General features: G+C 37.3%; 3 protein-coding genes across 5 annotated transcripts; 2 read left to right on the top strand and 1 right to left on the bottom strand.

Moving 5' to 3' along the window:
- Nucleotides 917-4,513, bottom strand: LOC18591738 (MLO protein homolog 1). 2 transcript variants are annotated; one of them, XM_007018045.2, is made up of 14 exons: nt 4,394-4,513; nt 4,234-4,291; nt 3,871-4,133; nt 3,647-3,763; nt 3,474-3,534; nt 3,194-3,279; nt 3,011-3,085; nt 2,831-2,919; nt 2,659-2,708; nt 2,497-2,537; nt 2,086-2,259; nt 1,932-1,967; nt 1,680-1,808; nt 917-1,445 (listed from the first exon to the last, which is right to left on the bottom strand). In XM_007018045.2, the coding sequence occupies exons 1-14, from the start codon at nt 4,511-4,513 to the stop codon at nt 1,056-1,058; spliced, it is 1,689 nt and encodes a 562-aa protein (XP_007018107.2). In that variant the 3' UTR covers nt 917-1,055. The 2 variants fall into 2 exon arrangements, with proteins under 2 accessions (XP_007018107.2, XP_017981239.1); XM_018125750.1 differs by having other exon boundaries at nt 1,239-1,445; nt 1,680-1,752.
- On the top strand, nt 5,566-8,462 carry LOC18591737. Its single transcript, XM_007018044.2, has 5 exons — nt 5,566-5,864; nt 7,054-7,186; nt 7,364-7,460; nt 7,777-7,863; nt 8,007-8,462. Exons 1-5 carry the CDS (start codon nt 5,804-5,806, stop codon nt 8,139-8,141), a joined length of 513 nt encoding a protein of 170 aa, XP_007018106.2. The 5' UTR covers nt 5,566-5,803; the 3' UTR covers nt 8,142-8,462.
- Nucleotides 9,247-12,101, top strand: LOC18591736 (glyceraldehyde-3-phosphate dehydrogenase B, chloroplastic). Of its 2 annotated transcripts, XM_007018043.2 has the most exons (9): nt 9,247-9,394; nt 9,472-9,585; nt 10,023-10,184; nt 10,282-10,449; nt 10,632-10,792; nt 10,902-10,963; nt 11,083-11,132; nt 11,283-11,689; nt 11,791-12,101. In XM_007018043.2, the coding sequence occupies exons 1-9, from the start codon at nt 9,296-9,298 to the stop codon at nt 11,924-11,926; spliced, it is 1,359 nt and encodes a 452-aa protein (XP_007018105.2). In that variant the 5' UTR covers nt 9,247-9,295; the 3' UTR covers nt 11,927-12,101. The 2 variants fall into 2 exon arrangements, with proteins under 2 accessions (XP_007018105.2, XP_017981240.1); XM_018125751.1 differs by lacking the exons at nt 9,247-9,394; nt 9,472-9,585 and adding an exon at nt 9,848-9,886.

The raw sequence follows: 12,205 nt of genomic DNA, 5'->3' as shown, positions 1-12,205 counted from the left end.
TACTTCTGTTCATGCCGGCCATGTTGTTTCTCATTTTTCATTTTAGGTCGCTGAAAAGTTTAATTTACACAAGGGTAATGTACTGCTTGAAATTACCCAAAAGGGACCCTTGATTTGTGTTAAGTTTGTTGATGCCCTACCTCCTGACCTGAATGACTGAAAATAAAAATCTTCCATTAAATTTGGGAAAAAAAAACTTTCTGTGGAGCATAGAGAAACTTCCACTTCCATGGCCTGCTCCTATCTGTCAAATGAATCACATGGCCATGCTGTGATGGTTCCATTGATTGATGGTGAATTGTGCCCTTTTTTATTCTTTTCCTGTCGTTTTCCATTCTTTTTTTTATGGGGTTAGGTGGATTTATTATGTCCAAATCAAAGTGTTATGCACCCTAAAACAAATTGCACTGCTTCTACCGGTTTCAATACCTTTTTTAGTATGAAAAAATAAAAAAAAAATCATAAAAAATAAAATATATAAATAAGGGATGGAAAGCAATCTTTAAAACTAAAATCCTAGATCCTGATAGGTATATTTGGTATTATTATCAACTATTCCTTGACATAGACAGACTAGTTTCCCAATGTTGTGGTGAATTTAAGGTGGCTGCAATGTTTTTGTTTGACCATTGACAAAGGGTACATGCATATTACCGTTGCCCCCATTGGAGGAAACATGAAAGGAACGCCCATGTCAATTCGCATTTCACAAATTGTGCAAGGCCCCCTAAAAGATGGTAAATTCTAAATACGCCTAGAATACTCTTGGAATTGTTCAAATTGAACCATAATGTGGAAACTATTGAGATTTTGGTAAACTTAAGAAGCATTTTGACTTTGCCTAGGTGCTTAGCTCCATTGATCTGCCTTAAGCATCACATTACTGTTTTGTTCGAACATTGACTTAGGTTTTTGTCCGAAAGGTTCCATCCTTTAATTTCTTGCAAATGCTTGAACAAAACATGAACTTTCGTTAATTATTTAATACAAAAATAATAATATAAATACAATTTTGTCTATAAATACTGTATACTATATGGGCTCCAATTAATATTTTAAGGCTTGACGAAGGTAAAATCAACGCTATGATCTGTTGGTTTCCCTTGATGTTCAAGTTTTCTTGTTTCTTGAGCTTGGCGAGCATGGGCGGAGCCCTCGATATCGGAGAGATCGGTGTCGGACGGGTAGGAATAGGAAACAGGGGAATTAAGAACGCTATCCATGTCTGCTTGGCTGGACCTCTGTCCGTGTCCGTGATGGTGTAGCAAGTGCAAGGGCGATGTACCTTGGCTCGGTGTGGTTTCCCCACTCGCGATCCCTGAAAACCCATCAACCCCTCCTCCTGCTGTTTTCTTCTTGTTTCTCTTCTTTGCAGCCCTGTGCCAGTTCTTTAGAGCCCTGGCTGTTTGCTCCTCGAATATTGACTTTTTCATGTGAGATCCCATCTGCAAGCATAAAACAAAAACAAAAATGCAACAACGTATTTAATTAAGTACCAACTAAGCTTAATATTTAAGAATATGAACCTAATTGGTAGACCTTTTCCAACATGTCCGAATTTTTTTTATTTTAATATGTACGTATTAGATTATTTTATTTTAATAAAATATATTAATTTATATATTTTTTAATTAATTACGTATCCTATTATAATTGCGTTAACTAATGCTGCTACTCACTTGCGTCACCAAGGCATATAGAGGAAAGGTAATGTAGCTGCAAAGTATCTGGAGGCCCACGCCAAGCATAACCCTTCCTAAAACAAAATACAATTTTTCATGGAAACAAGAGCTGATGGTGTATTTAAACTGCAAATTGCACAAGATGTAATTGAATTAGTATTTTCTATGTCGTCTTGGCAAATGGAAAAAGAAAATCATTTATTTAACTATATGGAATTTGAAAATAAAGAATGAAATCGATCTACTTACCACTACCCACAGAAAATATGCCATTTGGAAAGCATTCTGCATATATATATGTATACCAAATCAATAGTAAGTTTGGTTGAATTAATGATTAATTACTGATAATTAAGACTACTAATTCATATATAATAGTACAGGTAAAGTTCGAATTGTTTACCTGAAACAGTGTGTAATGAATTAAGAAGAGTATCCACTGGGGTCGATTAAACCAGAAGAACTTGTTATTTGGCTCCACAACCGGAGCGCCTCTAACCACAGCAGTCCGATCCTGGATTTCTTGAGCCATTTCCATGATGATTAGTTCAAGCTTTGTACCCACTAAAAGGAGTATCTGCCACAAATTGAGAAATTGATCATTCCCATTAATATATAACCAATGCGATTTAGGAATTACCAGTTGATAAGAATTATGAAAAGATATGATAGATTGGCTGTTCTTCTTTAACCCGAAATCAAAGATTCTTTTCTGGTTAAAACTTAAACTACATACTTTCCATTCTTAGTAAGTAAAAAAGTATAGCAGTATCTGTGTATATTTTTCCACCAAGCTTAAGGATGTGTGTCTTACCAACAGGGGCATCAAAGACAACCAGGTGAGAGTTTGCCATTCTGCACCATGAATGTTAAAACATATATAAATTACTTACTTCATCATCCCATCCATCATGCAACAACGAAAGTTGTACTAATTCATAAAGGAAAGGGATGGAAAGGGATAGAATGATTTAACTGTAAACGTTTAGAAGCAAGAAGATGATAGCACAAACCCATAGAGGGGTGCTGCAAAATCAACAGTGACTTGTAATTAATACTGATAATTAGTGTCAGGTTCTTGGGTATATCCAAGAAAAAGAAAATTGAAGAGAGAAATTGGACAGTGATGGAGGAAGATAAGAACAGACCTGATACCGACAACGACCTTGAAATCGTCTTCCATTGACCTTTTGATGTATTTATGGAAGTCAAATTTGCTGTTGGGGGCAAAATGTGCCTGCATTGTCAAAGTGGAGAAACGACAATTATTAATAGTAGAATCTTTCATCATAGTTCTATTTAAAATATAATATATGTTGCCGGCTTACGTTGATAAATCCATTGCGCATGGTCAGATAGTCCACCTTGGTCACCGAACCAAAGAATTGCCTGAAGAAGGCCACCTGTAAATTAAGATGATATTGAAGTAATTAACTTACCAAAAATAATCTGCATTATTCAAATGGGATTTTAGTTTAACTTGATTGATTAGCAGGAAAAATGCGTCTTACTATCCATTTTATGCCAGGAGTCGTCGAGAAACCAGAATGACGTTTCACAAAAGAAGTTTGATGAGTGAATCTGAATCTTGCAGGATCTGAAATATCAAAACATAACATAATCATGGGACTATATTAGAATGAAGAAAATTTTTGATTTTGATGGACTGGCTCTTGGCCACAAATTTGTTTAGGATTTTAACGTGTATTCGAGACACACAGCTCTTCGGATTGAATGGACTTCAAATTTAGATGTTATTAGAAAGCAAGGTCTGAACAGGCAAAGCGTTACCGTTTGCGTATTGATACTCCAGGGTTGATGTTTCTGATTCCCAGGCCTTCCATTTCTTCATCTGATCAAATTCAGTTACCAAAACTATAACATTAGCTTTAGGATGAAAACTCCACGGGAATCAAATCCAAGTTCAATATCGGATCAGTATGTTAGGAAAAGAAAAAACTTACTTTGGCCTTGGCCAGTAGAATTGTGGCTACACTGTAGAGAACATGGAAAACAGCAAGCGCAAATATGAATATGTGCAAGTCGTGCATCCCGCTTTGTGAAATCAGGGCAACTTTCCCCTATAATTTTATCGAAAAGGACGTTGGGAAAATTGGTTATTACTTTGTTAAACTAATAAAAAAGCTAACAGGCAGCAGATATTAAAAAAGAAAGAAGGCCGGAGTACTTTATCGCAAGAATCTTTTTCCTTGGAAGCGGCCAAGACTCGACGCCATATCAGATCTTTATCATAAGAAAGTAACTTTCTCCTGCCATCATTCCCGTCGTCGCTACCTTGATCTTCATTACCTTTATCTTTACTACCTGCATAACTAGACTTTGGTTTGCATGGAAGCATCGAATTTCCTATCTTTTCAGGGATGCATATTTCTGGAATGTAATAGGTACCCACTGTAAGTAGCAACGATATGAAGCCCATTAGCATCAGCTCTGCAAAAATCAAAATGAGAGAATCATCATTAACTCAGACTGGAGTTTGCCTTGTTTGGCCAAAATGAATGCAATAATATATAGAGAAAGGAGAAGTAACCAGCTTTTATTTTCTCCAAAGCTTCCATCATGGCTTTCTTCTGGCGTCCTTGAAACCACTGTCATAAACCCAGGTTGTAATCATAATTAAATAAGAAAAACTTCTAAAAGAAACATTTGCAGACAACCCCAGAACCTGTCAACGAAATCCCTTGATTTACCTTTCCGAGGGAATGAATTCCATGTTCTAACAGTATGGAAATAATCACAAATATTGCACACACAGCTGCAACAGCCCATGTTGGTGTTTCCTCCAGTGACCTACCCTTAGTGGCAGCCATTGTTCACAAAATCAAACGCTCAGGAAACCAAGACAAGGAGGCCAAGTTAACAAGATTGTCTGGAGGGAGAGAAGGCAATAACTATGTGGTGCAATTACTTAAAAGAAAGGCAAACGATAGCGCGTTTTCATTTGGCACACGCTTCAAACTTGTCATATTTTGCATGTTTTTTCCGCAACGAGAAAGAACTGTACGACTGTTTTGCAAATGCGGTGGTCGTCTGACGCAGAGGTATATTAAACAACTACCCCGAAGACAATATGGAATCAAGCCGGCCAATGCAGCCGAAAGAGAGAATGTGATAAAGAAACATATCCTTGGGCGGGTATGCAATGATGATCGTATATGAACTACTATATCTATATTTAAAATTAAAAGCTCCATTCTTTTCGATGCACGATTATTTTTTTTATTTTATTTCGTAAATTAAATATAATGTGAAATATTTGACCGTATAATATATTTAATCTAACCTTCTCCATCGATACATAGAACATTCGCTAATTCAGCAATAACATAGGAGTTAACTATGGAATGGATCTTTCAACTATGCTTTATTATATCGTGGAGGAGAGTTCAGAAGACAACGAATTAAAGGATACTCTCACCCACCTCTTTTGTTCTTAATTTTTCGTATAAGAACAGTATTTTAATCCAAAAGATGAACCTTAATTTATTTAACACGAGGAAAAAGCGAATCAACTTTGAAATCTTTACTTGAAACTAGTAACATTTTATGTCTCAAACTAAAGCATAATCTTGTCAATATTATTGTCTTTTATATATATATATATAATATTCGCCATATGTCTTGCAATTATTATTATAACATGTTTTGCATTTTAATAATTAATTTTGTAATTGAGGTAGAGCTTTTTTTTCATATGTTTAATTTTCTAACTGGATTTATATCGAAATCAAAGTAATCGAATTAAATTACATTAATTAAATCGATTAATTATTTGGATTTCCATTTTTATGAATAAAATGATTGGGCTAGGTCTTTTCTGATATTTCAAGAAAGCAGCTAAGTACGAGCATTACTTGGGCCGGGAACTAAGAAGTTAGGGGCTGGGCCAAGAACAGCAAGGGGCGGAAACGAACGGCTAGGAGAGCAGGGGATCCATGATTACATTTCGTCGTCAATGTGAATCAGGCATAGATATTATCGAACTCGGAACTCAGAAGTAGCAACTTGTGCTCGTTTTTATTGGAGTATTTCTGTTCCCTCAACTCTCAACTTCCCCATTTTCTTGCGCTTCTCTCACTTGTATTCTTCACTCTTGGAAAATGACTAGCCTTTCAAATTCTTTGGTTTTGCCGAAAAATCGTGGAATCCAACTATCGTCTGGTAATAACCCCATTTCACATCTCGTTTCTTGATCTCTGTTTCCTTTCCTTTTTTTTTTTGCTGTTAATTCATTGTAAGTAATACGATTTACCCCTTTTTTTTTATGATGGAATGCGATTCAACTTCTAATGCATCATAATCTTCTCCTTTTTATTGTTTAAACCATGGGATTTATTTGGCCGTAGTCGAAAATTTTTAGCAGCGATCAGCTTGAATGATTGATTATTACATTAGTAGTTTTTGTTTCATGTTTCATCTTACAAGACTCTTTATGTTGACTGCCCAAAGTTGTACTTGTTTCTGTTTTTTGTTCTGTGAAATATATATTAATGGAGAAAGAAAATTTAAAGAAAAATAATCCATGTTCGCTGCTCCCGTGGACTTTGGTTCATTTGTCAATATTGAAGCTGCGGGTGGGTGGTAGAATAATTGCGGTAGGCCTCTGAGTGTGTTGATTTTAAAGTAATTGTATTATAGCCCTGCAGATTCTTATGGCGGTTGAAATGTCTTGTGTAATGGTGTTCGTATTTATCTATGAAAGCTTGTGATTTTGTTAATAACAAGGTCAATCAGGGCCTGCAGGCTGCAATAAGTTGTATTCTTCAAACCTTTTCTTTCAAATTGTTTCTATCAAACATACTGTTTTCATCTAAATGGTTGGATTGTCCATTTTCCTTTACCATGGTTATGCCCCAGCTTTTGTTCTTTAAACCTCTCTGATGAGGAAAATTTTAGATTGCTACTCACTTAGATCAATAAAAATTGTTTGTGATTCAATTTATTTTATTTTTTAGCATATTTTGGAAATTTTTTATTTGGTTTGTCATTAAACCTGAGGGAAATAATTGACAGCAAGTGGAAGAAAAAGAGAAATGGTCATTATTTTTCATTTTAGTTCAGCACTTTAAATTTTTTGCTGCAAGAATCGGGGTTTAGCATTAATTCTAATTTCTGATATCAGAATTTGTTAGATCATAGCAGCAGCATCATGCTCTAGTCCATCCTTTGAAATCAGAAGATTGTTTATCTTTGCTCTTTGTTGTACACGAACACAAAAATAAGCAGACATTAATCCTAATTTCTATCACATGTCTACACCAAAGCTGTATTTCTGTACATATGCAAGTAAACCATCTGTTCAGTTTTAAAAGACTGTTCATTACTTTCTCTGCCAAATTTGTTTTTCTAGGCTCTCATCTAAAGGCAGCAGACCAAAGCTTTGGGAGTGCCAGCCCTACCAACTTGGCATTCAATTCTAATCGTGTGGGCAAACTGCAACTTTCTGTCTCTAGAAGGCCACTCATAGTTCAAGCTTCATACAGGTATCATCTTAGAAAATTTTTGAGCGTAAGAATGCATGATAGCACTTATTCATAATCCTTTAACTGGGAGCTTTTGAGAAAAGCTTTAGAACCTATTTGGATGTTCTGTGGGGAACTTTAACATGTAATATTACCTAAGTACTCAATGGAAGTCTCTTGCTGCTTTTGTTCTTACAGTGATGGTGGAAGGCCAAGCAGTGCAAGCATTTTTGTTGGAGGTTTTGTTTTGGGAGGACTCGTGGTTGGTGCACTTGGATGTGTATTTGCTCCTCAGGTGATATTACCTTTGCAAATGGATGTAAAATTGTACTAAAATATCCCCTTGTTTCTCAACTATGTATGTTTGTCATTTATTATCAAGTAAAATACACCCATATGTTTATCAACAGGTTGCACTTCTACGTCTATGGTTCCAGTCTTAAGTAACTTTATCATTCGTGATTTTTCCCTTTTAGATGATTAAAACTACAGTCCTTAACTGAGGAACTATTATGTGTTTGGCTATTCATAGTGCTGTACTATTCATTTTCATGGCTTATATGATGGTCATTTGTGACTACTGAAATACTTCTCCTGTTTGCCTTCTATAGATCAGCAAGGCACTAGCTGGAGCTGATAGGAAGGATCTAATGAAGAGACTGCCTAAATTCATATATGATGAAGAAAAAGCTTTGGAGGTGAGCACTTACTCTTTTCAGAAGTATTGCCTTCTAAGGAATATGGAATGGCCTGAATATTGTGTGCTTTAAAGTCTAAAGCACCAGCATTTATCATGTTTTCTTTAGAAACAGAATGATAGTGACTGGCCTTTGTTTTGCAGAAAACAAGGAAGGTTCTGACCGAGAAGATTGCTCAGCTGAACTCTGCTATTGACGATGTTTCTGCTCAGCTCCGAACTGAAGATGCCCCAAATGGAGTTGCTGTGAACTCCGATGAAATTGAAGCTGCCATATGAATTGCCTTGCTGTTCACATTGCCGTTTAACTGGTTGTGTTATCCATGTTAAGAAATAATAGGTGCATTAGTGTAATTTTCATGTTTTCTTGGTGAACAGTGTAACTCTCTTTTTTGGATAAGTTGTGGTTGTTGCACAAATAGATGAATACATATTTTTCGAAGTACATGATGGTAAAGATGCTCAAGGTTTTGCGCCAACTTCCGAAGAGTAACATTTGAGGCGTTTCCTACTTGTACAAGTTGGTTTTCTAAAACTTAATTTGCTACTACTTGGAACAATTGGAGCGATCTATCTTCAAATAAATATTTTCTTTCCCAACATCTCCCGCAATTGATGCATCATTTGGGGTTTGGGAGATATTCTACATTGGGTACACTGAAATGGACATTTGTGCTTCAGTAAAAATGTACTCATGAAGAGAATAGATGTATGAATTTGCATTGCTCCATCTTTGTCCTATGCCACTGGCTCTTTATCCCTATAATTTTAGCTCCTTCCCAGCTCAGGCTTGGCTGGCGTTAAAGGCTTTACAGCTGAAGTAATTCGCATCTCTAATCTCTTTGTTCGGAAATAGAATGTTCCTCTCTTTCTCAGTCATGTACGTATGATCAGAAAGAATGGCCTACTTCTGCTGGACAAGAACCTAGTTATGGGTTTTATTCGTCTTGTTGTTAGCCTCAAAATGATTAACTATCCTTCGAAACGTGAAGTGACATAGATATTAAATTTCCTTTGAATCTTCACCACCAGCAGAAACGATGTCCTAATAGCCAGAAAACTGCTTGTAAAAATCTGTTGTTCGGGTCCCATATTCCCATTGAGCCTGAGGCCTTTCTCTCTTGAATTCAGAACGCACTACGTGCGATACGTATTTGTTTGTGGTGATTAAACTTGGTCATTCTGAAAACAGTGCAAGGGCACTTTAGGAAAAATAAGAATGGATGAAGGAGCTGTGGCTCAAATCATGAGCTGAGTTCTCGAACGCATATCCTATCACATGTTTATCTGCATAGGCCATGTTCACCACACATTCCTCTAATTCACTTTCAACCATAATTTATATGCTTAGAGGGCGTTGAACAATAGTATATTAACTGTATAAATAATACTGCGGGAAGTTGATCGTTTAGTTTTACTGGCAGCCAATAGCCATGGCCACTCACGCAGCTCTAGCTCCTTCAAGAATCCCTGCCAGCACCACGCTTCCATCAAAGAGCACTCACTCTTTCCCCACTCAATGCTCCACCAAGGTCTCTCTTTTTCTGTTTTCATGTAGTTTTGTTGCTCTTTTGCTTCTGGGATATTCACTCTCAGCTTTGTTGTGCAGAGACTGGAAGTTGCTGAATTCTCTGGGCTTCGATCCAACTCACGTGTGACCTTTGCCAGGAATGTTGGAGAAGCATCCTTTTTCGATGTGGTGGCTGCCCAACTTACTCCAAAGGTTCATTCATTGTTTCACCGTTTTTTTTTTTTGAGTTTTTTTGGTAGTTCTTATTCTCTTCATTTGTAGAGATAAGAATTGCTTGTTGTTTTGTTGCTCGCCGTCAGCAAAGCAATGTTTCATTGGATAATATTCAACGTTATGGATATCTGGGTCCATAGGCTCTTGGTAGTCTTTGCTTAAGCTTGACTTAGGTATGTCCAAAAGTACTGAATTCTGATGCTTCACCAAGTAATTTGCCAAGATATTAATACTTTCTCCAACATCGTCAGGTTGCATGGGCTTCACTTTCAACAAAAAGGTTGATTATGTAGTTCACCATTAGATAACCAACAGAAAAACTAATAGGAATCTATGTATTGATTTATTTTTCTTCAAAGCACCTCGTTCTTAATTCTTATATGTTGCTGATAACTTGAAACTGCTTTGAAATTTAGACTGGAGGATCAACTCCTGTTAGGGGAGAAACAGTTGCCAAATTGAAGGTTGCAATCAATGGATTTGGACGCATTGGTAGGAACTTCCTCCGATGTTGGCATGGTAGGGAGAACTCACCCCTCGACGTGATTGTTGTAAATGACAGTGGTGGTGTCAAGAATGTAAGTAACTGTGACTTGCCAGATGCTTTTTAAGAGTCAACCTCTGAAGTTTGATTAATATCATTTATTAACCAATGATATACAATGTAAAACACAGGCTTCACACTTGCTGAAATATGATTCAATGTTGGGAACTTTCAAGGCTGATGTGAAAATAGTTGACAATGAAACCATCAGTGTTGATGGTAAGCCCATCAAGGTTGTCTCCAACAGGGACCCTCTCAAGCTTCCTTGGGCTGAACTTGGCATTGACATTGTTATCGAGGTAAGTCCTTGATGTTAATGCTCTGAGATTTTCGCCTCCAAAGAATGATTGGTATTGCAACCATAAAGAATTTCAAAGCATGGATATACCATACAATTTATACCTGATCTCCTGTCATCTAGTTTACCTAATTTTTAAGAGTATTAGATTGATTATTGAATAATTTTAGGTGCATTCTACAGGGAACAGGAGTCTTTGTAGATGGCCCTGGAGCTGGAAAGCACATACAAGCTGGTGCCAAGAAAGTTATCATAACCGCTCCAGCTAAAGGTGCAGACATTCCAACCTATGTTGTTGGAGTTAATGAAGGGGATTATGACCATGAGGTCTCAAACATCGTAAGGTCAGTTCTGAAGAAAGAGTCCCCTGCTAATAAAGCAGTCATGGATAATCATATCCATTTCTGTATTGTTCTAGTGGGTTAGAATTTGATTGTTGTTTCGTGCTTGCAGCAATGCTTCATGCACCACCAATTGCTTGGCTCCTTTTGTGAAAGTCATGGATGAAGAATTTGGTAAGCATTGTTCATATATCATTTCACAACTTAAACATTTGGAGATGGACTTCTTTCAATATAGCCTGTGTTACAGTTTGAAGTTTTCTTTCTTTGACTATACCAAAACTAATTTGCAGGAATTGTCAAGGGAACTATGACAACCACCCACTCTTACACCGGTGACCAGGTAATCACACTAATTAATCAAAGGCTCTACTGATGAACTCAAAAGTTGTATATTCCCAACAATTAGTTATGTTTTTATGATAGGTTATATGTTAAATAAATTGCTTCAGCAAAAAAAAGAAAACTAAATTATTGCTGGCGGATTGTCCAGAGGCTCTTGGATGCTTCACACCGTGACTTGAGAAGAGCCAGGGCTGCAGCATTGAACATTGTACCAACAAGCACAGGTGCTGCCAAGGCTGTCTCTCTTGTGCTTCCCCAGCTTAAGGGCAAGCTCAACGGTATTGCACTCCGTGTGCCAACACCCAACGTATCAGTTGTTGACCTTGTTGTGAATGTTGAGAAGAAGGGTATTACCGCTGAAGATGTGAACGCTGCCTTCAGAAAGGCGGCTGAGGGGCCATTGAAGGGGGTATTGGACGTGTGTGACGTTCCTCTTGTCTCAGTGGACTTCAGGTGCTCTGATGTTTCTTCCACCATTGACTCTTCATTGACCATGGTCATGGGAGATGACATGGTCAAGGTGGTGGCCTGGTATGACAATGAATGGGGTTACAGGTGAGCTTCAAGCAAGCAGTCTAAGTAGTTAAAAAATGAGAGCTATATCTTTCGATCATGCCACTAATAACCGTTGTGTGGTTGGCATTTCTTATTTGCAGCCAAAGGGTCGTTGATTTGGCACACTTGGTGGCAAGCAAGTGGCCAGGCGTGCCTGCAGCAGGAAGTGCTGACCCCCTGGAGGATTTCTGCAAGACAAACCCAGCTGACGAGGAGTGCAAAGTTTATGAAGCTTAAATTGTTGCAATTTTCATTTTTCCTTCTTGTTGATAAGGTATAGTGGCCAAGGTTTTTCGATGTTCATGTTAACAAAATTATGCTCATTTTGCAATGACAGCTGAGTGACATGCACAGAATTTGTCAAATAACATTTCAATGAAGCCATCAAAAGCTGCAATAATCTTTGGATTAATTTGTACTTGTAGCTATGGATGAGAAACTTGGGAGAAGGGGCTCCTTGTATGAATTGCAAGCCCCGTTTCTTTGACCTTCTAATTTCTAAATCCGAGGTTAAAA

This window comes from Theobroma cacao, chromosome 8 (genome assembly GCF_000208745.1).
Source record: "Theobroma cacao cultivar B97-61/B2 chromosome 8, Criollo_cocoa_genome_V2, whole genome shotgun sequence".
NCBI lineage: Eukaryota > Viridiplantae > Streptophyta > Magnoliopsida > Malvales > Malvaceae > Theobroma > Theobroma cacao.
The sequence above is the reverse complement of the archived record's forward strand: the minus strand, read 5'-3'. Positions and strand labels throughout refer to the sequence as shown.